The 27,299-nt window shown below is 44.7% G+C and overlaps 1 protein-coding gene across 3 annotated transcripts in view; it reads right to left on the bottom strand.

Annotated features, from left to right (window-relative positions):
- Positions 1 to 27,299, bottom strand: part of acbd6 (acyl-CoA binding domain containing 6) — a 404,556-nt gene that overhangs the window by 53,091 nt on the left and 324,166 nt on the right. For 2 of the 3 annotated variants that reach the window (XR_011948241.1, XM_072511602.1), the window contains one exon: positions 6,214 to 6,244. The exons of the other annotated variant lie outside the window; for it this stretch is intronic. Coding sequence is in view for 1 of the 2 variants with exons in the window: in XM_072511602.1 (XP_072367703.1) it covers positions 6,214 to 6,244 (31 nt within the window). In the remaining variant the exon portion in view is untranslated. The remainder of the gene's footprint in view (positions 1 to 6,213; positions 6,245 to 27,299) is intronic. 3 annotated transcript variants of the gene reach the window in all.

Here is a 27,299-nt window from a genome sequence, read left to right as displayed (position 1 = left end):
GAGAATTAATCTCAGCCTCTGGATTACTAGTCTCGTGTCATCACCACTACTACACCATCTCTCCCTGAATCTCCTGCTCACGTCCATTATGGTTTTAAAACCGTACCAAATCTCCTCTCAGCCGTCTCTTTTCCAAGAAGAAGAACAGTCCCAGCTTCTTCAATCTGTCCAACCAATTACCTCCCAGGAACCAATTTCATGAATTTTTTCTGCATCCTCTCTAATGTCTTCACATTCGTCCTAAAGTTTGGTGCCCAGAAGTGGATTCAATATTCCAGTTGAGAATCAAGCAGTGTTTTGTAAAGGTATATCACAACATCCTTGCTTTTGTATTCTATGCCTCTAATTATAAAGCCTGGATCATATTTTCATATAATTTACAGTGCAGAAGGAGGCCATTCGGCCCATCGAGTCTGCACCGGCTCTTGGAAAGAGCACCCTACCCAAGGTCAACACCTCCACCCTATCCCCATAACCCAGTAACCCCACCCAACACTAAAGGCAATTTTGGACACTTAAGGGCAATTTATCATGGCCAATCCACCTGACCTGCACATCTTTGGACTGTGGGAGGAAACCGGAGCACCCGGAGGAAACCCACGCACACACGGGGAGGATGTGCAGACTCCGCACAGACAGTGACCCAAGCCGGAATCAAACGTGGGACCCTGGAGCTGTGAAGCAATTGTGCTATCCACAATGCTACCGTGCTGCCCCATCCTGAATCCTGAATGCTTTATTCGCCATTCTCGCAACCTACCCTGCTATCTTCAATTATTTGTGTACTTATACTCCTAGGTTCCTCTGTTGTTGCGCCCCCTTTAGAATTGCACCTTTTATTTTATATTACCTCCCCCACCTGTTCTTCCACACAAAAATACTCACTTCACAATTCTCTGTATTGTTGCTTGTCCAGCCATTTCACGAGGTGATGTCCTTTGGTAATTTAACACCATCCTCCTCACTGATCACCATACTTACAAATTTTATGTCATCCACAACTTTTGAAATGGTGTCCTGTACACCAAAGTCTAGGTCACTAACATATACCAACTAAAGCTGAGGTCCTAACACTGACCCATGAGGGGTCCCACAATAAACCTCCCCCCAATCTGAAAAAACAAATATTTTCTACTGCTCCATGTCCTCTTCAAGTCTATCACCTTTGCTGTACTTCAAAGTTTGTGTCACCTACAAATTTTGGCATTGTTCCCTTTACCCCACCATTCCAAGGTCATTGGTGTATATATATCAAGGAAAGCAGTGGTCCCACTTACCGATCCTGAAGAACTTCACTGAATAACTTCCCCCAGACCAATATACACTGTTCTCAACAGTCTGTTTCCTATCATTCAGCCAATTTTGTATCATTGCTCCTTCTGTGCCTTTTATTCCATGAGCTCTAACTTTGCTCACATGTCTGTTATGTGACACCTTATCAAATGCCTTGTCCATGTACACCAGATCAACTACATTACCCCCATCCATCTTTTCTGCTACCTCATCAAACAACTTAAAGAAGTTAGTCAAGTATGATTTTCCCGAAACAAACCTGTGCTGGTTTTCCTTAATGTGGTAGTCACCATTAGTAGTATATTGTATGTATTACGGCATTGCCCATATATTAGAGGCACAAGGGTAAATCCCTGCCTGCTGGCTCCACCCAGTAGGCAGCGTGTGTGTGTGCTCTTCCGTGCTGCAGCCATTCTGGTTCCAGCTACAGGAGGCACAACATCTCCCTCAATAAAGCCTCGATTGTTCCACTATTCTCGTCTTTGTGGTAATTGATAGCGCATCAATTTATTGAGGAAGATTTTTTAAACGAAGGATCTCCGCATCAAGCCTGATCGCCTGCAGCTGAGCCCTCAAGCAGCCAACGCGACGTCTGTCTTTGACCACTGGCTAGCCTGCTTCGAAAGCTACCTCAGGACAGCCACTGAAAAACCCTCGGACTCGCAGAAGCTCCAAGTCATCGATTCGCCGGTGAGCACTGACATTTTTCCCCTCATCCGGGATGCGCCCACCTACTCCGAAGCGATGGAGCTCCTGAAGGGACATTACGTTCGACCAGTAAATCAAGTATACGCCAGGCACCTCCTGGCCACGAGACAGCAACTCCCCAGGGAGTCTCTGGATGATTTCTGGCGTGCCCTGCACACCCTAGGTAGGAACTGTGACTGCCAGGCAGTTTCGGCAGTCCTGGACACAGAACTTTTAATTAGAGACGCTTACGTCATGGACATGAAGTCTGCGTACGTCTGCCAGTGGCTACTGGAAGGGGGTACGCTCGATCTTGTGGGAACTAGGCAGCTCGCTAATTCGTTAGAAGTGGCCTCCCGTAACGTTCAGTCCTACGCCCCCGACTGCGCGCACACTCATGGGCCCCACCAGCTGCCAACACCAGCTCACCACAAGCCTGCACCGCGCACCAGCCAGCCAACTCTGGGGGGCCCACAAGTGTTATTTTTACGGGCAAAACAAACACCCCAGGCAGCGCTGCCCGTCGCGGAGCACGACTGCAACAGGTGTGGGAAGAAAGGACACTTCCCTTCTGTTTGCCAGGCCCAGTAAGTCAACGCTGTTTCCAGGCCCGGTGTTCCTACACCCACCACGTGCGACCCAGGGGCGCCGCCATTTTCCCCTTCGCAAGCCACATACGGCCCGTGGGCGCCACCATCTTCTTCACCGCAAGCCACGTGCGGCCCATGAGCGCCGCCATCTTTGATGCCGCCCGCCATGTGCGCCCCATGGGCGCTGCCATCTTTGGCGCCATTTTGGATGTCGTCTCAGGCCGTTAATCTGCATTTACAAGTGACTTGTTAGTCGCAAATTAGCATTTCTAAAAGCTTCCCACCACCAAGGTTAAACCTACTGGCTTGTAGTTGCTGGTCTTAACCCTACACCCTTTTTTGAACAAGGGTGTAATATTTGCACTTAAAGATGGCCTGAGGCGGTGAAAAACGCAACATAAATGCAAGTCTTTCTTTCTTATACAGTTACCCTTTATAAAGTTAAGCAGCAACGATGTATTTGATATTTATCATACATACCAAAATGTACATAAAAATTAATATACAGGCAAATGCCCCCATGGGCTTTAAATAACCATTTGGCTTCTACAAACTGAAACATCTAGAGGGATGGGGTTTAAGACTAGGGAGGTTATGCTGCAATTGTATAAGGTGCTAGTGAGGCCACACCTGGAGTATTGTGTTCAGTTTTGGTCTCCTTACTTGAGAAAGGACGTACTGGCGCTGGAGGGTATGCAGAGGAGATTCACTAGGTTAATCCCAGAGCTGAAGGGGTTGGATTACGAGGAGAGGTTGAGTAGACTGGGACTGTACTCGTTGGAATTTAGAAGGATGAGGGGGGATCTTATAGAAACATATAAAATTATGAAGGGAATAGATAGGATAGATGCGGGCAGGTTGTTTCCACTGGCTGGTGAAAGCAGAACTAGGGGGCATAGTCCTAAATCTACTTCCCCTTATTTTGAGGCTGAGTTTAGGAGGAACTTCTTCACCCAAAGGGTTGTGAATCTATGGAATTCCTTGCCCAGTGAAGCAGTAGAGGCTCCTTCATTAAATGTTTTTAAGATAAAGATAGATAGTTTTTTGAAGAATAAAGGGATTAAGGGTTATGGTGTTCGGGCCGGAAAGTGGAACTGAGTCCACAAAAGATCAGCCATGATCTCACTGAATGGTGGAGCAGGCTCGAGGGGCCAGATGGCCTACTCCTGCTCCTATTTCTTATGTTCTTAAGTGCATATTTGAAACCACATTCAGTGACACACTGAATGCCCCTCAGTGGCCTGTCCCTTGTCTTGTGCTGAATCTTCAACAGTTAACAGCTCCAGCTACATCCTGTCTCCATACAAGGTGTTTAACGTTACATATAAGTCGAACTGTTAGTTTTAAGGACTGCTGTCAAACTCAGCTGCAATTCAGTGAAATGGAGGAAATGGCTCCCAAGAGGGACTGTTAAAGGGTCAAACATCCCAGTAGAGTTCACCAGGCAAAATAATATGTATAATTTATCATAATTCTTCCCTTAATCCTTCCTCTGGCTTAAGTTCACCTTTACTCCAGTTGGTTTCCTCCTTGAGTAAGAGAAGTTTGGATGACTGCTATTTACTTAATTACATCTTAGGGATGAAAAAGCACTGTATGTAATGAATAACAAACATATTTAAAGCATTTGTGTAATGTTCCATTGGTCTCTATTTTAATAAAGTTGCCAATCCATTAAAAAAAACAGGCATGCCCCTGGTCACCCGGGGGCTACACTGGCCTCTGTGCCCCCAGCGTGGTCATCTGGACAGCAGTAGTGATTCCCGCCGGAGTGGTGTCATGCCACTGGTGGGGAAGTCTCCGTAACATACGGCGTTAGACATATTTAAATCCATGCAAGTTGATAGTAATCAGATTCATGCCTTCACTGGGCATGAACCTGATTATGTTGCTGGCAGGGGAGATTCTTTCTGAGATCTCCTCAGTGCAAAACCAGTAATGGCCCTTTTGCGAGAATTAGCGGCCAAAACAGGATTTGTAACTGCTGCGAATGGGACCGGAAGATCGCGGCCTTTATTCTAGACGTCCTAGAAATTCGAATATACAAATGATTATTTTTTTTGAAACAGAAAAGAAATATCTTCTTCAGGTAAATGACTCAATCCCAAGAAAATTGAGAAAAATTCTCAATTAATTCAGAGAACGGGATGGAGACAACTGAGAAAGCAAGTTGCTGGAGAGGGAAACAAAGAGTAAAAGAGAGGAAAAGTTTCTATTTGTGACGTTCAGCTTACGTCTGAAGCCATAGGTATTCACTGGAATATAAAGGGGTGTCAAGGAAAATTTGTCAATTACATTGTATAATTAAACCACTGGGAGTCAGGTATGTGTTCTCATAGTTAACTTCTATTTCTCAAGATCCCAACCACGTGGTTTTGAAATTTTTCCTCTATTCTCAAAACAACACTAAGTGGTACTCAAGTGAGGTTTTCCAGTTTTTAATGCTACTGAAATCTATCCCGTATGGTATTTAAGATTCTCTCCTTTACTCCCACCTCCCTACTCATTATTTTTTTAATACATTTAAAGAGGAGCTAACCCATCTACCTGCAGAAATGCTTTGAATAAGTTTCGTAATGGCGACAGACTTTGGGAAGGCACTGTGCCTTTAAACTGCTGACATGCAATCTTTTTCTGAGGGCTTTGGGCAAATGCAAGACCAGAATTCAGGAATAAGGGGCAGAGGTTGAAAAGACGAGTATACAATCCACCTGTCCCTGACACTGCTAGTGATCTTCACTACAAAACACAGAATTAACTTGTACCAAGAGAGCAGTCATTCCCACTGGTGGACAAAAAAGTTGTGGAAGTCCCAGTGGCAAGATTAGATCTTCCCAAATCTATGCATGATTTACATTTTGGAAAGAGGGAGAAGCTATACCCTAGTGGATTATAATAATGAGAAGAATCTTTATTAGTGTCACAAGTAGACTTACATGAACACAGCAATGAAGTTACTGTGTAAATCCTCTAGTCACCACACTCCGGCAGCTGTTTGGGTACACTGAGTGAGAATTCAGAATGTCCAATTCACCTAACAAGTACGTGTTTCAGGACTTGTGGGAGGAAAGCTCTAATCATTTTAACGCTGGGCTGTACCATACTGACTTTGGGCACTTTTAAGTTCAAGCAAAATTAAGTAAGATGGTGCAGTTAATCCCTGTATATATGAATCCATCTCAGGGATGTAACCAGACAATACAGGGCCTTAAGCTTTCAATGCATGTCGGCTCACAGTCACTGTGGACATCGCTTACTCTCAAAGTATAATTATGTTTGATTATGATTTATCAACATAATGTAGTAGAACTCGTGTATTTATACTCTTTGAGGGCACATGGGAAAAATCACGGATTCATCAGCAAAACACAACGGGAAAGAAATCTGCTTGTTATATGGGCACAATACGATTGGTAGGTTGGCTACCCTAAGGAGATAGCAACATGCAATACAAAGTGGAGTTATGTGGAAATATCAATGTCATGCTTACTTCATAGTTTAACTATCATCATGCTATATAAAATGATTACATGGAGACATTTAAGAGGTGAAGCTGCAGTTGATGTGGTCCATCCTCCATTTCAAAATCTGAAAAGATTTTTACAATGTAAAATAAATTAAAATGTCAAGCTAACAGGCTTACCATAATGTAATGCCGTCTGTCCTTCACTATCCTGCAATTAGAAGAGAGAAGTATCACTGTACATCATCAGAAAAATGGCAAAACAAGGGATCATGTAATGAACATTCATGTAGAGATAATAATTGAGATATAGCATGAGTTTATTGTCATAATATGCACCCATGCACATCATGAAGTAAAAGCAGGTAGTGACAGACACCCAGGTGAGCCAATCAACATATAGAACAGAACACGGCCAATCACCAGATAGAACACCAGAAGGGGCCTTCCAACTATAAAACACACGAGGCATCAGCACTCTGCCTCTTTCCACTGGTGACAACTGTAGTGACAGTCTGGGTGTACAAATCATTCAACACCTTCTACACGTGGATCAGAGCTAGCCTGGTCTAGATAGTTAATAGTTAATGTTAGTTTACTTAGAGTAGTAGAGAGTCAACCCACAGGCAGCTGTGTGCTTCGTTACTGAAGTTCAATAAATCTTATTGAACCAACACCTACGTTTGGTGTATGCTTGATCATTTAACTGCAATGTGTTGCAGTCCGTGTTACCCAAGGGTGAATAACACGACAAGTTTCAGCAAATTCAATCCAATGTTCACAAAGTTAACTGACGGAAGACAGTGTTGCAGTCCGTGTTACCCCAGGGTGAACAACACAACATTTATGATGTGAACCCGATGCAAAGTTAATGTTAGGAAGAACTGTCAGGTGGCCAGTGTTAAGCCATTGGCTTTATGTTTTTGGAATCTGGCTTCAAATTAAGAATGAAACTCCCCCTGTTGCCTATAAAGAAAATGTATGAATGTGTGAGCAGTGGGGATCCAGTTCCTAATGGCGCAGGCCCACAGTGCTAAACAACCAAACATTGATCAGGTAAGCAATTCAGCACAGCATGACGATCTTCACAATTGTTGCATTTTTCAGTTTGAATTTTGCGATTTTGCATTCGAAAATTCTGGAACAATGAAAACAGTACATTGAGCGATAATTTCTCCTACCAATAGGAAACGTCACTTAGATGAATCTCAGGATGAATGGTATGAAAAATGTAACAGTAAAGAATGCTTTTTCTCAGGCTGAACTGACCATATGTTTGGGAGAGTAATGGGGGAAATTCACTCTGCATTGCACTGTGTCTGACCTGGCTTTGGAATATTTGGCGCTGACTCTGTGTCCTGAAAGTAATAAACTTTTCACTGCCAACATTCCTCATCTTAATGATCAATAAAAAAAATAAAATAGCCCATCAACCTGAAGAGGGGTGCTTATTGTTAGAAAATTGCAACAACAACTTTCATTTATATTGTGCCATTAGTGTAGTAAAATCTCAAGGCACTTCACACAAGTTTTGAGGTGGACGGTAGCACAGTGGTTAGCACAGTTTCATCACAGCACCAAGGACCTGGGTCCTTGGGTCAGGCGAGATGGGTCGCAGCCTGTGCTAAGTCTGCACGTTCTCCCCATGTATGCACGGGTTTCCTTCAGATGCTCCAGTTTTCTCCCACAGTTTAAAGATGTGCAGGTTAGGTGGATTGGCCATGCTAAATTGCCCTTAAGGTCCAAAAAGAGGTTAAGTGTGGTTACTGGGCTACGTGTGGAGGTGTGGTGCTCTTTCCAAGGGCCGGTGCAGACTCGATGGGCAAATGGCCTCCTTCTGCACTGTAAATTCTATGATTCTATGAAATGGATAAAGAAGAACATAGTTATCCCTCGTTTAGCACTCCTAATTGTGTTCCAAAAATGTTGTGCTCGATGAAAACTTGCAAAACAAAAATCACTTTCCCAGAAGAAAACATGCAACAAAGGCTGTGTTACATTGTTGACATGCAATTTTTTTTACAGTTTCCTTGAAGCTAACTAGCCCCCAAATCTTCTTTCTTCTGACTCTTAACAGTTTCTAACTTACCATCAGCTCAACCCTTCCCACCTCGCCCCCTTGCCGCTGCCCTGTCCTCTCACTCTCTCCTCCTCACTGCTGCCTGCTTTTCACTAAGCATTTACAATCCTTCCATTCTCTTCCCTTTCCTGGGAAAAGGGCAGTCAGCGGGAGAGTTGGAAGAGCAAAGTGGTGTGCAGGAGGGTGGGGAGAAGTTAGCAACAAGTGGAAGTGATTGAAGGGGTCAGGCGAGATGGTGAGTGAAGTGGTGTTGAGTTTAAAAAAGACAGAACATGTGCAGTAACCACACTAATACAAAAATGGAGGCACCACTATTCCAATAAGTTATTTACAATCGAGCTGAAACAAAAACAGATTATTACAACATACTTTGAGCAGGGGATACATGTATTAGGTAAGTCAATAAACGCTTCAGAGCAGTAAGTTCTAAGCAGCCTCACAAAGGCGGAGTTAGAGCCAGATAGCAAATGAGGCTTTAGTAGGGGCTGCCGAAGGCACTGTTGTCAATGGTCGTGCAAAGGAAGTGGGAAAGGCACAAGAGGCCAGAGTTGGAGGAATGCAGAGGTCTCTGAGGATTGTCATGTTGAGGATGTTACAGAGATAAGTGAATTATCCAAGTATTCAGCTGCTCCACGCTTTTCTTTCACATATGTGTGCACTTCCAATAAGTGGGAGAGCTACGTGACCAACCAGACCAACAGGGCGACATAACCGAAAATGCACTGAAGAGGTGGCAGGTGATGGTGCTCTCTTGCATTTGTATTGCCCTTGGGATACCCCAAAAACATTTTGCATGCTGTTGTTTTTCTTTAATTTCTGCACCCTATCCTGCATGAAGGAGGGTTACTTTCTTTTGGGTTCTGGCTGTGGATTAGTCTGAGATCATTACTGAAATGTTATTGGATTGGGCTACTTACAGGGAGTGGAAAACAAAACAAAGCTGAAGTATGCTGAGCAAAGTTGCAGACTGTGTAATTCTTTTATGATGACGCTTCAAGTACCTTACCGCAGCATCGCCCTGAAGATGCTCTGTGGTTAAGTGTCATAATGAAGGTGAATTGAAATGTAATGTAATGTGTTTCTGTTCCCTCATCCAAGGCTTTCTAGCTGTAACATTGATTAAAGGCAGTGCTGCCAAAACAAAACCGCAACATCAGACACACAGTGAGTCACACTGCATCTGACACTACTGCGACTTCTAGAATGCTCTTCCAGTAAAGGCAGTGACAGCAAGTTTGTATTTTGTCTTAGTTGCCCTCGCCAACCTACTTTTGGAGGGGGGGGTGGGGGGGGGGGGGGGGGGGGGGGGGTTGGAGAGAGAGAATGTGGCTGATATAAATAATTTCCAAAGGGGTTTGTAATCTTCCAAGCGACTATTTTTCAAGTTAAAGCCTAAACAGAGAATCACAAGCTTACTTTACCATGTGGGCAGATGGGATGAAGTGGTTTCACTGTGTAACAATAAGAAATCAGAGCACTGGAATTATTTTACCCTGTCTACTCCAAGATGCTGTGGCCATTGTAACTTTCCACCTGCTGTTCAAATGAGATCAGTTAGCTGGGTGCAGATTAGAAATTGCCTCCAAGACCATTTGATCAGTATGACTTCGTAGCAGAGCAAATGGTATAAGAGCGGTGGTTCAGTTGGTTAGGAGAGTAGGTCATTCAGCCCGTCGAACCTGCTCTGCCATTCAGTATGATCAAGGCTGATCATCCACTTTACTGCCTTTCCCCCCCACCTCCACAATCCCCAAATCCCTGCCATTGATATTCAGAATTTGCCAATCTCTGCTCTAAACATATTCAATGACTTAACTTCCACAGTATCTGGGGTAGAAAATTCCAAAGGTTCACAACCTTCAGACTAAAGGATTCCTCATCATCTCAGTCCTAATTGGCTCCCCGTTTATTTTGAAATTGTGTCCCTTGGTTCAAGACTCCCCAACCAGGGGAAATATTCGGTTGTATTTTCATCTCTAAGTCAGAAGATTGTGGGTCCCACTCCAGGACAACAGTGCAAAAAAAAATTATCGCTGATATGATGCAGAATTGAAGCTGCACTGTTGGAGGCCCCATCTATTATCTAAGGAAGATGTTAAAGTTGCCATGGTACTATTTCAAAGAGTTGAGGAGTTACCCTGGGTCCTCATAGAATAGAATTATAGAATCCCTACAGTGCAGAAGGAAACCATTCTGCCCATCGAGTCTGTACCTTACCTAGGCCCATTCCCCTGCAACTCCATAACCCCTCTTAACTTTTGGACACACAGGGACAATTTAGTATGGCCAATCTGTCTAACTTCCACATCTTTGGACTGTCGGAGGAAACCGCAGCACGCAGAGGACACCAATGCAGGCACAGGGAGAACATGAAAATCCCACAGTCAATGAAGGTCGGGATTGAACAAGGGTCCCTGGCAGAGCTAACTGCTGTGCCACCATGCGACCCATAAAAAACACTGCAGCTTGTAATTTTCTGTCTATTTGCACCTGGAAATCAGAGAATACCTACAGTGCAGAAGGAGGCCATTTGGTCCATCGAGTCTGCACCGGCCTCCGAAAGAGCATCCTACCCAGGCCCCCATCCTAATTGATCCTGGTCAATTTCTATCCCTCAATCATGGAACAGATTATTAGGCCATTTAAAAAAATAATAAAGGGATTCGAATGTTATTAGAAAAGTTAACATTTGTTATCCATCTCGAATTGTCCTGGAGAAGGTAGAGGCGAGCTGCCTTCCTGAACTGTTGCAGTCTATGTGGAGTAACTACACCTACAATGCTCTTTGGAAGGGAGCTCCAGACCCAATGACCCAGCAACAGTGAAGGTGCATGCAATATAGTTTCGAGTCAGGATGGTGTGCATAATGGAGGGGAACTTGCATGTGGTTCCATGCATCTGATCCCTTGTCCTTCTTGGTGGGGTTGAGTGGCGTTGGTGAAGGAGGCCTGGAGAGTTGTTACATTAAATCAAATGGTACAAATTGCTGCCATTGAAGGGAATACATTTTTAAGATGGTGTTTGGGGTACTCATCTTCCAAGCTTGGATAATGTCAAGTTTCTTGAGTATTTGTTGGATTTGAATTAATAGAAGCAACTGAAGAATATTTCAATACAACCAATTTGTGCTTTATAGATTGACAGGGCTATGGAGTTAGGAGGTGAGTTATTTCCCTCAGAACTCCTTTCTGACCTACTCTTGCAGCCAGTATTTATATGGATGGTCCAATTGAGTTTCTGGGCAATGGTAACCTCCAGGGTGTTAATAACAAGTGATTCAGCGATGGCAATGTCGTTGAATGTCAAAGGGAGATAGTTAGATTGTTGGATGTGGTCTTAGCCTGGCACTTATATAGTCGAAATGTTAACAACCAATTATCATCCCAAGTCCAAATGTCATCCAGGCCTTGCTGCATGTGGACACGGAATGCTGCAATATCTGAGAAAATGTGATGGGTACTGAACACTGTGCAATCATCAGATCACTTCTGATCTTATGATGGAGGAAAAGTTCTTGCTGAAGCATCTGAAGATAGTTGAGCCAAGGACACTACACCCTGAGGAACTCCTGCAGCGATGTCCTGAGGCCAAGATGGCTGGCCTCCAACAACCATCCTTTGTGCTAGGTATAGCTCCAACCAGTGGAGAAATGTTACCGATTCAGAGGCCATGGCAATGTCTTCAGGGTAGGTCTCTTCCCTCACTTCAACAGAATCAGCAATATCATATAGTTGTGTTGTCATTTCAGAGTCCACTTCTTGTTCAACTTTTTGAGGCAATGTGGTATCTCCGGAAATTGGCAAGTCTAGGTCATCAGATAATTCACCCATACTATTCGATGAAGGTGAATGTGCACTGTTCAGTGCTTAGAACTTTTTAAAAATTAAAATCACATACTGTCTTTTTGACGCCTCATGCTCTTGCCTCACATTCAGTTTTCTGCGTTTTTGATTGCCAGATTGATTGCATTGCTTCACATTGCTAAAAAATGATCTTGATTTTAGACAGCTAATATAAGTGTCTGAAAGAGCAAGCATTTGCACAGTCAATCCCATGTTTTACTTAGGTTCAAGCACTGCAAAATTGGGACCCATTTTTTAACTATGAAGCTGTGATTCTGCTCATGGATGACAAACAAAGCTCACTCGACCTTTCCCCTGCCCATTCCCCCCTCACAAACTCTCCCTCTCCATGGACCCCCAACAACCCCATCACAAGGTTTCCCTCCATGCAATCCGGCCCACCCCCATTCCCTCCCTGCAAGTCTGCAACTCAACCCTCTCACACACTCTTCCCCCTGCCCTCCCCACCCCCATTCCCTCACAGTCTCCCCCCCACTACTCACACTCTCCCATTCTCACTCACCTGGGATCTTCAAGGTAACCTGCCTCAGCAGATTCCCTCGTCGTGGCCAGCCACCACGCCTCTACGTCGCCTCTTGGTCTCCTGCGCGCGCCCGCTGCCAACGATTGCTTTTCCCATCCTTTGGGGCTCATCCAATCAGAGTCTGATTTTGTTCTGCATTTGCTGCTGATTGAGCCAATCAGAGTAAGCAACCTCCGATTGAATACCCCGCTAACTGTCAACTTACTGGCTCTGCCGATACCTCCCCCCAACCCCCTGCGTGTCTGGAGCCTTGTGCCTAGGCACGGTATGTTTCATTGTAAATCCGCCTCTGTACACTTTTCATGTTGCTGGTTATGGGAGACTGTTGTGTGCAAACTGCCGACTGTGTTTCCTACATTGCAACAGTGACTACTATTCAAAAGTACGTTTGCAATTTCCAGTAGTTGTGAATCGCGCTATATAAATGCAAGTGCTTCTTTTTTTTCTACACCCAAAACCATTAGTGTGCCTGGTGCTCAGATTTCTATCCAAGAATTCTTGATGGTAATAACTTCAATGAGTATGGGTGATCCAAATAAACGAGCAATTGTGGCCAGCATGGATTTCCTACTTACATGCTTTGAATACAGTTCCTAATGCGAGGATAAAGATAAAATCCTAGAATTCTCTGGAATAGTTTTGTAGATATACTGCTCACAAAGTGAGGGATAATAGTACTTCAAAATGGAACACTATGCATTTCATGCAACAATGAGCTGTAAGGTGCAAACTATAGCAAAGTTAGAGTGTAGAAATCGCTTAACCTCATCAATTGTTGTGTAAATGCATCCTTACACAGAGAGCTTTACTCTACTCCAATAATGGGGCTTAGCTTCAATTTTCCTTTGTGGCATATTTCCCACATGAGCCAACCTATTATAGTCTCTGTGAGGAAGATTACCTATGTTCTGCCAAATAGGATGTTGTGCAGTGTTTCAATTACTCCTTCAAAGCTTGTTTGGATGCCCAGTCGTGAGCCATCCTAACCAAACTCTGTTATTTAAATGCTCAGCCCATTAAATATAATCCACACATTCAAATTTCAGTTGGATTTATTGGGACACTTTAGAAGTCTAATCACTTTTGTGTAAATAGGATTGTGTTTCAATTGAATAAAACAGATAAAGGAGGATTGGTTAGAAAGGGGGGATAGAGGATATCCTTTGGGATCCCCCTGTAGCTTAGTGTGTGACCACCTGGTGTGGTACTCAACCCATATGGACAAGGCCAGCTCTGGGTTTCATCCCAAGTTGACAAATTTGTTGATGAATAGTTACATTGTTTTGTCCTGCTAGCCCAAGAGCACGGAGACCAATTGTATTCTCTCCCTTCTGCAAACCACTGACAAAAACTACCTCAGCACAGAGCAGCAATTGAGTTTGGGCATTTTGAACAGCATGTACCATATTAGGATGTGCCAGCTGTTTATTTCTCATGACACAGTGACACATCAATTGCTTATCACATTTGGTAAAACGGCAAAAATATTGGTTAGAATAACTAGCAGAAGGCAAGGAATCTTAGAGATTAAAGAGAGGTGCATTGGCCTTCTGTGTTTAATGATCCCCACTCAGAGACTGACCTCCCCTGGGAACTGGCAGAGGTATAAGACCATCCAAGGTAAACAGAACAGATCAAAAGATGGGAGGTAAACTGAAGACAGGCCACTGTTCCTCCTGATATGAGACTGAGTAAGGCTAACAGATTCATGTAAAAATGCCTTTTCATGAGCCAATACATCTTCTGCACTGTAAATTCTATGATAATCTATGGCATGACTACTGCAGGTAGAGGTACAGTATCTCAAAGCCGGCAACCTTGGGACCGAGGCGGTGTCGGGTTTTAAATCTTGCCAGATTTCAGGTTGGGTGGTTTGGACTGTGCACTGTTCAGGGCAAAGCCAGGTTGAGTGGGTTAAGGATGATTTAGAGAGTGGGACTATACCAGTGTGGAAACGACAAAGTAGATAACAATTACAGGTAGGAGAGCACTTTGGGGACAGTGACCACAATTCGGTGACGTTTACGTTAGTGATGGAAAGGGATAAGTATACACCGCAGGGCAAGAGTTATAGCTGGGGGAAGGGCAATTATGATGCCATTAGACGTGACTTGGGGGGGGATAAGTTGGAGAAGTAGGCTGCAAGTGTTGGGCACACTGGATAAGTGGAGCTTGTTCAAGGATCAGCTACTGCGTGTTCTTGATAAGTACGTACCGGTCAGGCAGGGAGGAAGGCGTAGAGCGAGGGAACCGTGGTTTACCAAAGAAGTGGAATCTCTTGTTAAGAGGAAGAAGGAGGCCTATGTGAAGATGAGGTGTGAAGTTTCAGTTGGGGCGATGGATAGTTACAAGGTAGCGAGGAAGGATCTAAAGAGAGAGCTAAGACGAGCAAGGAGGGGACATGAGAAGTATTTGGCAGGTAGGATCAAGGAAAACCCAAAAGCTTTCTTCTATAGGTATGTCAGGAATAAGCGAATGACTAGGGTAAGAGTAGGACCAGTCAAGGACAGGGATGGGAAGTTGTGTGTGGAGTCTGAAGAGATAGGCGAGATACTAAATGAATATTTTTCGTCAGTAGGTCATGTTGCAGCTGTACAGAACTCTGGTCCGGCCGCATTTGGAGTATTGCGTACAGTTCTGGTCACCGCATTATAGGAAGGACGTGGAGGCTTTGGAGCGGGTGCAGAGGAGATTTACCAGGATGTTGCCTGGTATGGAGGGAAAATCTTATGAGGAAAGGCTGACGGACTTGAGGTTGTTTTCGTTGGAGAGAAGAAGGTTAAGAGGAGACTTAATAGAGGCATACAAAATGATCAGGGGGTTGGATAGGGTGGACAGTGAGAGCCTTCTCCCGCGGATGGATATGGCTGGCACGAGGGGACATAACTTTAAACTGAGGGGTAATAGATATAGGACAGAGGTCAGAGGTAGGTTCTTTACGCAAAGAGTAGTGAGGCCGTGGAATGCCCTACCTGCTACAGTAGTGAACTCGCCAACATTGAGGGCATTTAAAAGTTTATTGGATAAACATATGGATGATAATGGCATAGTGTAGGTTAGATGGCTTTTGTTTCGGTGCAACATCGTGGGCTGAAGGGCCTGTACTGCGCTGTATTGTTCTATGTTCTATCTATGTTCTATTCACTCAGGAAAAAGATAATGTTGTGGAGGAGAATGCTGAGACCCAGGCTATGAGAATAGATGGCATTGAGGTACGTAGGGAAGAGGTGTTGGCAATTCTGGACAGGCTGAAAATAGATAAGTCCCCGGGGCCTGATGGGATTTATCCTAGGATTCTCTGGGAGGCCAGGGAAGTGATTGCTGGACCTTTGGCTTTGACTTTTATGTCATCATTGGCTACAGGAATAGTGCCAGAGGACTGGAGGATAGCAAATGTGGTCCCTTTGTTCAAAAAGGGGAGCAGAGACAACCCCGGCAACTATAGACCGGTGAGGCTCACGTCTGTAGTGGGTAAAGTCTTGGAGGGGATTATAAGAGACAAGATTTATAATCATCTAGATAGGAATAATATGATCAGGGATAGTCAGCATGGCTTTGTGAAGGGTAGGTCATGCCTCACAAACCTTATTGAGTTCTTTGAGAAGGTGACTGAACAGGTAGACGAGGGTAGAGCAGTTGATGTGGTGTATATGGATTTCAGTAAAGCGTTTGATAAGGTTCCCCATGGTAGGCTATTGCAGAAAATACGGAGGCTGGGGATTGAGGGTGATTTAGAGATGTGGATCAGAAATTGGCTAGCTGAAAGAAGACAGAGGGTGGTGGTTGATGGGAAATGTTCAGAATGGAGTTCAGTTACAAGTGGCGTACCACAAGGATCTGTTCTGGGGCCGTTGCTGTTTGTCATTTTTATCAATGACCTAGAGGAAGGCGCAGAAGGTGGGTGAGTAAATTTGCAGACGACACTAAAGTCGGTGGTGTTGTCGACAGTGTGGAAGGATGTAGCAGGTTACAGAGGGACATAGATAAGCTGCAGAGCTGGGCTGAGAGGTGGCAAATGGAGTTTAATGTAGAGAAGTGTGAGGTGAGTCACTTTGGAAGGAATAACAGGAATGCGGAATATTTGGCCAATGGTAAAGTTCTTGGAAGTGTGGATGAGCAGAGGGATCTAGGTGTCCATGTACATAGATCCCTGAAAGTTGCCACCCAGGTTGATTGGGTTGTGAAGAAGGCCTATGGAGTGTTGGCCTTTATTGGTAGAGGGATTGAGTTCCGGAGTCAGGAGGTCATGTTGCAGCTGTACAAAACTCTGGTAGTGCCGCATTTGGAGTATTGCGTACAGTTCTGGTCACCGCATTATAGGAAGGACGTGGAGGCTTTGGAGCGGGTGCAGAGGAGATTTACCAGGATGTTGCCTGGTATGGAGGGAAAATCTTATGAGGACAGGCTGATGGACTTGAGGTTGTTTTCGTTGGAGAGAAGAAGGTTAAGAGGAGACTTAATAGAGGCATACAAAATGATCAGGGGGTTAGATAGGGTGGACAGTGAGAGCCTTCTCCCGCGGATGGAAATGGCTGGCACGAGGGGACATAGCTTTAAACTGAGGGGTAATAGATATAGGACAGAGGTCAGAGGTAGGTTCTTTACGCAAAGAGTGGTGAGGCCGTGGAATGCCCTACCTGCAACAGTAGTGAACTCACCAACATTGAGGGCATTTAAAAGTTTATTGGATAAGCATATGGATGATAATGGCATAGTGTAGGTTAGATGGCTTTTGTTTCGGTGCAAGATCGTGGGCCGAAGGGCCTGTACTGCGCTGTATCGTTCTATGTTCTATGTACAGTGCCACACAGTGCCAAAGCACTGAGCTCAATTGTCCAGCTAAGTTATTTTTCTGAAATTTTACTCAATTAAAATTGATGCATGACACATTCCAAAGCGATCCAGTTTTCAGACAATTCTGATTTTTGGACAGCTAGAGTTGAGACACCATACCTGTATAAACATCAAATTTGGAGAGTGCTGAAATACAGTCAAACATTTTGCTCTGGACAAACAGCTGTGGAAGAAATAGGTTGCCTCATACAGCATTAGTTATAACTTGAAGAAAGTAACTCATACTTGGTTCTATGCCAGTGCTAAATTTGGTGTATTTTACATCTTCCACCTCTTAATCTCAGTACCAGAAATATTAATGTTAGAACTTAGGAACTAACATTGCTTACAAACCCCAGTGTTGTAGAATCAAGCAAGGGGTGTACAGGAACTCTTGTAATTCAGCAATGTTTCCCTCTGATGGCTCGCCAATTTCTGTTCAACAAGAAGTGAAGCCCACACTTCAGCTAAATTACATATTACACCTGACGTGCAGCTTTAGAGCTCGTAAACTGTCCCATCCCCCACTTCTTATATCCTACGCGCTTATAATACCCAAGCTTGGCTTCATCTTAATCATGGCTATTTGATTCACAGTGACTCCTCTCTAACTTTGTAACTCTCATGCATCTTAAATTAGGGATCTTGGCCACTCACCTAAGTGCCCTGCTGTTTAAAAAGGTAATTTTTACTTATTTCTCAACATTAGTCTGGACAGCCCCTTCCCACCCCCAATCTTGGCATCATGATTGATTGTTTGAAGTGGGCATATTATTGTCCTTGTTGATGACAAGCATGCATGGACATTAGACAAGTAAATAACCAGGCTTCACTTGTGACGTCCTTCACAGTCAAATGACCTGCAAGTAAGTACTCATGATCCAGGGTCAAACAGTCAAAATGGGCCAGTTTAGTAGGATACCATGGGAGCATATCCCAGTAAGGAGGCCATGCTTCAGGACAGGAAGGGAAAATTGACCAGTAAATAAAAGCCGCTCTTAGTTTATATAGAAGTAGACATCTTGAAATGAAAGGGTTGCAATTGATTGCAGACAGTCTTCCCTTAATTGGCAGTTTACATTTTTTTTTTTTTTAAACTGTTCAATTTTTTAATAATAGATATTTAATTGCAGGCTGTCCTGTATGGCACATATCAATCAATCGGCAGTCCCACAACATTGAGATGACAATCAGGATAGACAATAGCTAGACTTAAAAACTGAAGCACAAGGCACAATAAGCATGACAAATTTCCAGACAGCTATATATTTTCTTCCATGGATCAAAAAATATAATGCTATTTTTTTCAAATTTACCATCCATATTAGCCCAACAAGACTCATGTTTCAATCCCTATATCCCATAGGGTCTTGCACACAGCTCCAATACCTTAATCACCATCTTCCAAAGCCATAATATCATGATGGCTGACTTGCAGAACATATATTGTGCACAATGTCAAAGCTATCCAAAATGATAAGAAACGGCTTTTCATTCTAGACTAACTAAAGTTTACTCGTGCTCACACAACTATCAGCGATTAAACAGCCAATCATCAGGCTCAATGGGCCGAATGGCCTCCTTCTGCATTGTAGGGATTCTATGATTCTGTCCATTTTTGGAGTTCAGTGAAAGGGCAAACCTCTCTTAACAATTTCTAACATAGCTATCCTGTTGATTGTCTGACGCTGAGCAGGTGATTCACAGTCTTCGTGCTATAATGACCCTCAGATGAGCTTTCATCAACCATGGCTAAGACTGCCTATTTGCACATGCATGATATTACCTGACTCCACCTCTGCCTCAGCTCACCTGTAAACGTGTTACCTCCAGGCTGGACTATTCCAATGCACTCCAGGCTGTCTGCAAACTTTTTTTTTAATAAACATTTTCTTGAGGTATTTTATGGTATTATAATAACAACACAATAAACAATGTACATGAAACTATAAACATAGTGCAAAAGCCGTCACCTTCCCTTACAGGTCCCACCTTTATTAATACCCTACTCTAAGCTAAACTACTGCTGACGATTCTGCTGACGATTAATTTTCCGCGAAGAAGTGGACGAACGGTTGCCACCTCCGGGCGAACCCTAACAGTGACCTTCTCAAGGCAAACTTGATTTTCTCCAAACAGAGAAAGCTAGCCATGTCCGTTAGCCAGGTCTCCGACTTCGGGGCCTTTGAGTCCCTCCAAGCTAATAGTATCCGTCTCCGGGCTACCAGGGAAGCAAAGGCCAGAACGTCTGCCTCTTTCTCCTCCTGGATTCCCGGGTCTTCCGACACCCCGGAAAACGCCACCTCTGGACTCAGCGCCTCCCTTGTTTTTAACCCCGTGGAAATGAGATCTGCAAACCCCTGCCAAAATCCCCTAAGCTTTGGACATACCCAGAACATCATGTGGACATGTTTTTCTGGTCCTCCCGCACATTTTGCACACGTCTTCCATCCCAAAGAATCTGCTCATCCGGTCCACTGTCATGTGAGCCCAGTAAACGACCTTAAATTGTATCAGACTGAGCCTGGCACATGTTGCGGACGCATTGACTCTTCTCAACGCGTCCGCCCATAGGCCATCCTCTATCTCTCCTCCCAGCTTCTCCTCCCACTTGCGCTTCAGCTCCTCGGTCTGCGTCTCCTCTGACCCCATAAGTTCCTTGTAAACGTCCGAGACATTTCCTTCTCCTACCCACCCTCTGGAAACTACCCTGTCCTGAATCATCCTTAGCAGCAGGAGTGGGAAGGTTGACACCTGTTTACGTAGGAAGTCCCGCACCTGCAGATACCCAAATTTGTTTCCCCTCGCCAACCCAAACTTCTCCTCCAGCGTCCTCATACTCGGAAAGCACCCCTCTATAAACATACCCCCATCCTCTCAATCTCTGCTCTCCGCCATATCCGAAACCCCCATCCATACTTCCCGGGGCAAACCGGTGATTATTACAGATTGGGGACCAGACCGATGCTCCCTCTGCTCCCACGTCTCCTCCATTACCCCCAGACTCTCAGGCCCACCACCACCACGGGTCTGGTGGAGTACCATGCCGGCAGGAACGGCAGAGGTGCAGTTACCAACGCCCCCAAACTGGTGACCTTGCATGAAGCCGCCTCCATACTCTCCCATGCTGACCCCTCCCCCACTACCCACTTCCTGATCATGGCTATATTCGCCACACAGTGATAGTTACTAAAATTTGGCAGAGCCAGCCCGCCCTCTCCCCGACTCCACTCAAGCATTACCTTCCTTACCGGCGGGGTCTTGTCTGCCCAAACAAAGCCAGTGATCACTTTGTTGACCCATTTAAAAAAGGACCGCGGAATAAAGATGGGGAGACATTGAAATACAAACAGGAATCTGGGGAGGACCGTCATCTTCATCGTCTGCACCCTCCCAGCCAATGACAATGGGAACGCGTCCCATCTCTGAAAATCATCCTTCATTTGGTCTACTAGCCGGCCAGATGTAATTCATGCAGCCGGTCCCATTCCCGCGTCACTTGAATGCCTAGGTACCAAAAGCTTCCCCCTACTAATCTAAACGGCAGCTACCCCAATCGCCTCTCCTGTCCCCTCGCCTGGACCGCAAACATCTCACTTTTCCCCATATTTAGCTTATACCCTGAAAACCAGCCAAATTCCCGTCGAATCTTCATGATTTCTTCCATCCCCTCTAATAGGTCCAATACATAAAGAAGCAGGTCTCTGCATAGAGCGAGACTCTGTGCTCCACGCTCCACCTCCCCCCCCCCCCCCCCCCCCCCCCCCCCCCTGAACCAGCCCCTTGAGGCTCTCAGAGAAATTGCCAACGACTCTATAGCTAGCGCGAACAACAATGGGGAGAGGGGGCATCCCTGTCTCGTCCCCAGGTGCAGTCTAAAATAGTCTGATGTTGTCCTATTCATCCGTACATTTGCCACAGGAGCCCGATACAGCAAGCTGACCCAGTCAATAAAGCCCCGCCCAAATCCGAACCGTTCCAGTACCTCCCATAGATAAACCCATTCTACCCGATCAAAAGCTTTTTCTGCATCCATTGTGATCACTACCTCCACCTCCCTACTTTCCGGGGGCACCATGATCACATTTAACAGCCTTCTTACATTGGCCACCAACTGCCTGCCCTTAACAAACCCCGTCTGGCCCTCCCCAATAACGTTCGGAACACAATCCTCAATCCTGGAGGCCAAAATTTTGGCCAGCAGTTTGGTGTCCACATTCAACAGGGATATCGGCCTGTAGGACCCACACAGCTCCGGATCCTTATCACGCTTCAGAATCAGCGAAATCGTGGCCTGTGACATCGTCGGGGGCAGCACCCCTCTTTCTCTTGCCTCATTAAACATCCTCATCAACACCGGCCCAATATCCCAGAGAACCTTTTATAAAACTTTACTGGGTACCCGTCCGGTCCCGGGGCTTTACCCGCCTGCATGGCCTTCAGGCCGTCCACTATCTCTTCCAACCCGTTCGGGGCCCCCAGCCCTTCTACCAGCTCCCCATCTGCCTTTGGGAAATTCAGCCCCCCCAAGAATTGCCTCATCCCCTGCGGCCCCGTAGGGGGTTCCGACCTATACAGCCTACTGTAGAAATCCCTAAACACCTTATTCACCCCTGCTGAATCTCCAACCAGGTTCCCATTGCCGTCATTTACTTTCCCTATCTCCCTGGCTGCCTCCCTTTCTAAGCTGCTGTGCAAGCATTCTGCTGGCCTTCTCTCCATACTCATAGATCGCCCCCATCGCCTTTCTCAGCTGCTCCACCGCCCTCGCTGTGGTTAACAAGCCGAACTCCACCTGTAGCCTCCGCCGTTCCCTTAAAAACCCTGCCTCTGGGGTCTCCGCGTACCTCCTATCGATCTGTAGTATCTCCTTAACCAGTCGGTCCGTCTCTGCCCTGACCACCTTCTACCTATGGGCCCGTATCGAGATCAGCTCCCCTCTGACCACCGCCTTCAGTGCTTCCCAGACCATCGCTGCTGAAATTTCCCCCGTGTCGTTGACCTGCAGGTAGCTCTGAATACATTTCCTCAGCCGCTCGCACACCCCTTCGGCAGCCAAAAGTCCCACATCTAACCTCCAGTGCGGGCGCTGGTTACTGTCTTTACTAACCTGCATGTCAACCCAGTGCGGAGCATGGTCTGAGATTGTGATCGCCGAGTACCCCGTGTCCACCACCCCTGCCAGTAAGGCTCTGCTCAAAATGAAGAAATCAGGCTGTCTGTAAACTTAAGGCAATCAAACATTCTGCTGCCTGTATGATAACTTGCACCAAGGACCGTTCACCTATATCACCTTTCGATAACCTACATTGGTTCCCACTTAAATAACATCCCTATTTTAAAATCCTCTTCCCTGTTTTCAAATCCCTTCTATGTCCTCAACCCTCCATATTTAAGTAATCTCCTCCAGCCCCAATATCCTCTGGAATATTTGTGCACCTCCAGTACTTTTGTATTCTTGATTTTAACGGTTCTACCACTGGTTGCCAAGCCTTCAATTGAGTAGGGCCTAAAGCTCTGGAATTCCCTTCCTTAACATCGCCACTCGTCTTCCTCACTTTCTTCCTTTTAAACCTACCTTTTTAATTAAACGGCCATAATTGGTTATCTGCCTAAATACCTCCTTAAGTGGCCCGGTGTCAGATTTTGTAAGATAATGTTCCTGTGAAACACCTTGGCACATTTTAAAGTTAAGTGCTATGTAAATACAAGCTGTCGCTGTTTATTTGAAGAGAGATATTCCCTATTTACAGTCTTTGAATTGTCTCCCTTCATTTTCTGCCAGTGCCCAACCACTATTGTTGAGGCCCCATTTATTGTAGCATCCTCTTCTTAAGTGGGATTTCTTTGTGACATGCACCACCTACAGGCAATAAGGGGCAAACAGGGACAATTTGCCTATGCTCACGATTTCTAACAGAAATGTAAACATACCTCAACAATCTCATTGGAAGTAAACATCACTGAATCTCTTCCGACCTTGACGGAATTGCTAACACACAAGAGTACTATCGTGAGGGAAGATTTATGTACAATCCACGAGAAAAGCACAGGGGGTCCACCTCAGGGAAATGTTAGGAGTACATTTTTTTTATTCAAAAAGAGAGTGACAGATTGCAAAACCATTTAAATACATGGGAGACGTGATTATTTTTCAATGCAATGTACATGAAAATAGGACGACATTTTTATTGAAGGAAAAAACAACAGTCAGTTGTCAGTGTTGGCGTGTCGGCAATATAGAATTTTTTCCCAGAACCCTCCCAATAAATAAGGCTGCAATTAGGAATTACACCTGACATACAGTGCAGTGCTTTTAAACAATCTTGCGGCTGATCTAATTGCAGCACAGATGGGAGGCAGGCCTGAAGCTGGTTTATCGATTGGATTAACTGCCTAATTCCCAACAGCTAAATGGAATATTAAAAGTCTCTGATGGCTCAAACCACAGTACAAAACTTGTTGCATTCAAGTGCCATTATTTTATGTGTTCAAGAAAAACTGCAAGAATAAAATGTTCCTTAAAAAAAATTAAAGGGACTTCTTTTTTATGATAGAACAATCACCCTGAAAGCATACCACATCGAATGTACAGCAGAGAAACAGGTCAACTGGTCTATACCAGTGTTAATGCTCCACAAGCCTCCTCCCACCCTACTTCATCTAAAGCAATCAACGTATCCTTCTATCCCTTTCTCCTTTGTGTGCTTATCCAGCTTCCTCCAAAACACGTTGGTACGATTCACTCAACTACTCCACATGGTAACAATTTCCAAATTCTAACCACTTTCTGGAGTTACTCCTGAATTTTTGTCGCATTAGTAGCTACCATAGAGGAGGCAGTGACGTTGTGGTATTATCGCTGGGGTAGTAACCCAGAGACCAAAGTCATACTCTGGGGACCTAGGTTTGATTCCTGCCACGACAAATGGTGAAATATGAATTCAATAGAAATCTGGAATTTAAAGTCTAAAAGGTGACTATGAAACCATTGCCGATTGTCGTAAAAACCCATCTGGTTCATTAATATCCTTTAGGGAAGGAAAGCTTCGTCCTTACCTGGTTTGGCCTACATGTGACTCTAGATCCACATCCCTCTGGGATGGGCAATAAATGCTGGCCTATCCAGTGACTCCTACATCCCATGAATGAATTTAAAAAAATATCTGATCTCCCCACATCTTCTCTAAGTTGACCCTATAAAATCTTTTCCTAATCTTAAAGATGTCTCTTCGGTCACCGCTTAGGCTTCCCTTTACTATGTTGCAGGCACTGGGTATTGCCATTAAAGCCTCTTTGACACTTTTAACCCCTTAGGCACAATGGTAGAAATAAAGAATCTAACAGCAATTTTTAAAATTATAATTTTAAAGTATCCAATTCATTTTTTTCCTAATTAAGGGGCAATTTAGCGTGGCCACTCCACCTACCCTTCACATCTTCGGGTTGTGGGGGTGAGACCTATGCAGATACAGGGAGAATGTGCAAACTCCACAGTGATCTGGGGGCCGGGATTGAAGCTGGGTCATCGGCACTGTGAGGCAGCACTGCTAACCACTGCACCACCATGCCGCCCGAATAGCAATTTTAACACAAAGGTAGAAATAATTATTTTTTGTCACTGACAAGGAATATAATAAATTACTCCTGTACAGTGAGTTTGGAGGTCTTCCTCATCAGTGAAGAGTGTTGTTGACAGTGGGACATAGCCTACCTATGAATTTGCAATGGTGAGTTGTAAGCCTAAAGCTCTCCCTCATACCAAAACATGACCATGGATCAAAATGGCAGCCCACGAGCCCACCACATGGAGTACCAGCGTAAACCTCAGATTAAATTATTCTTCTCTTTTCCTTTTCCTTTCTTTTTTCCCATGGTTTTCAATTTTTTATTTTGTTTTGTTTCCTTTCTCTCTGCACATCTCTTTCCTTCTTCACAGCTCAGTTGTCTTTTACCAACATTTGGATTTGCCTCATCTGAACATTCGCTTGCTTTGAGAGTATTGATCTACTTCCTTTTTGAAAGCTACGACTGAATCGGTTTTCACCATCCTATCTAAGAATGAATTTGAGATCATACCTCACTGCTTCAAAATAAATCTTCCTGGTTCTTTTGCCAATTATCTTCAATCTGCAGCATCGTGGGTAGCACTGTTGTTTCACAGCGCCAGGTTCCCGGGTTCATTTCCCACTTGGGTCACTGTCTGTGCGGAGTCTGTCCCTTCTCCCCGTGTCTGCGTGGGTTTCCTCCCGGCGCTCCGGTTTCCTCCCACAAGTCCCGAAAGGCGTGCTTGTTAAGTAATTTGGGCATTATGAATTCTCCCTCTGTATACCCGAATAGGTGCTGGAGTATGGCAACACGGGGATTTTTACAGTAACTTCATTGCAGTGTTAATGTAAGCCTACTTGTGACAATAATAAAGATTATGGTTATCAACCTTCCTGCCAGCAGGAATAGTTCCCCTTATCCTTATTATTTAATTCTTCATATTTTTTAACTCATTAATTAAATCACTCCATTATCGTCTCAGTTTTAACGAGAACAATCCCAGCCTCTCTAATCTCTCCACATAACTGAAGTTCCTAATCTCTGGTCCAACATAGAACATTACAGCGCAGTACAGGCCCTTCGGCCCTCGATATTGCACCGACCTGTGAAACCACTCTAAAGCCACTCTACACGATTCCCTTATCGTCCATATGTCTATCCAATGACCATTTGAATGTCCTTAGTGTTGGCGAGTCCACTACTGTTGCAGGCAGGGCATTCCACGCCCTTACTACTCTCTGAGTAAAGAACCTACCTCTGACATCTGTCTTATATCTTTCTCCCCTCAATTTAAAGCTATGTACCCTCGTACTAGACATCACCATCTGAGGAAAAAGGCTCTCACTGTCCACCCTATCCAATCCTCTGATCATCTTGTATGCCTCAATTAAGTCACCTCTTAACCTTCTCTCTAACGAAAACAGCCTCAAGTCCCTCAGCCTTTCCTCATAAGATCTTCCCTCCATACCAGGCAACATTCTGGTAAATCTCTGCACACTTTACAATGCTTCCACATCCTTCCTATAATGCGGCGACCAGAATTGCACGCAATACTCCAAATGCGGCCGCACCAGAGGTATGTACAGCTGCAACATGACCTCATGGCTCCGAAACTCAATCCCTCTTCCAATAAAAGCTAACACACCGTACGCCTTCTTAACAACCCTCTCAACCTGGGTGGGAACTTTCAGGGATCTATGTACATGGACACCGAGATCTCTCTGCTCATCCACACTGCCAAGAATCTTACCATTAGCCCAGTACTCAGTCTTCCTGTTATTCCTTCCAAAATGAATCACCTCACACTTTTCTGCATTAAACTCCATTTGCCACCTCTCAGCCCAGCGCTGCAGCTTATCTATGTCCCTCTGTAACTTGTAACATCCTTCCGCACTATCCACTACTCCACCGACTTTAGTGTCATCTGCAAATTTACTCACCCATCCTTCTACGCACTCCTCCAGGTCATTTATAAAAATGACAAACAGCAGTGGCCCCAAAACAGATCCTTGTGGTACACCACTAGTAACTGGACTCCAGTCTGAAATTTCCCATCAACCACCACCCTTTGTCTTCTTCCAGCTAGCCAATTTCTGATCCAAACTGCTAAATCACCCTGAATCCCATGCCTCTGTATTTTCTGCAGTAGCCTACTGTGGTGAACCTTATCAAACGCTTTACTGAAATCCATATACACCACATCAACTGCTTTACCCTCATCCACCTGTTTGGTCACCTTCTCAAGGAACTCAAGGGTTTGTGAGGCACGACCTACCCTTCACAAAACCACGTTGACTATCTCTAATCAAATTATTCCTTTCCAGGTGATCATACATCCTATCTCTTATAAACCTTTCCAAGAATTTGCCCACAACAGAAGTAAGGCTCACTGGTCTATAGTTACAGGGGTTGTTTCTAC

The sequence above is a fragment of the Scyliorhinus torazame genome, chromosome 7 (assembly GCF_047496885.1).
Source record: "Scyliorhinus torazame isolate Kashiwa2021f chromosome 7, sScyTor2.1, whole genome shotgun sequence".
NCBI classification, from domain to species: Eukaryota; Metazoa; Chordata; class Chondrichthyes; order Carcharhiniformes; family Scyliorhinidae; genus Scyliorhinus; species Scyliorhinus torazame.
This window is presented reverse-complemented; position numbering and strand designations above follow the sequence as displayed.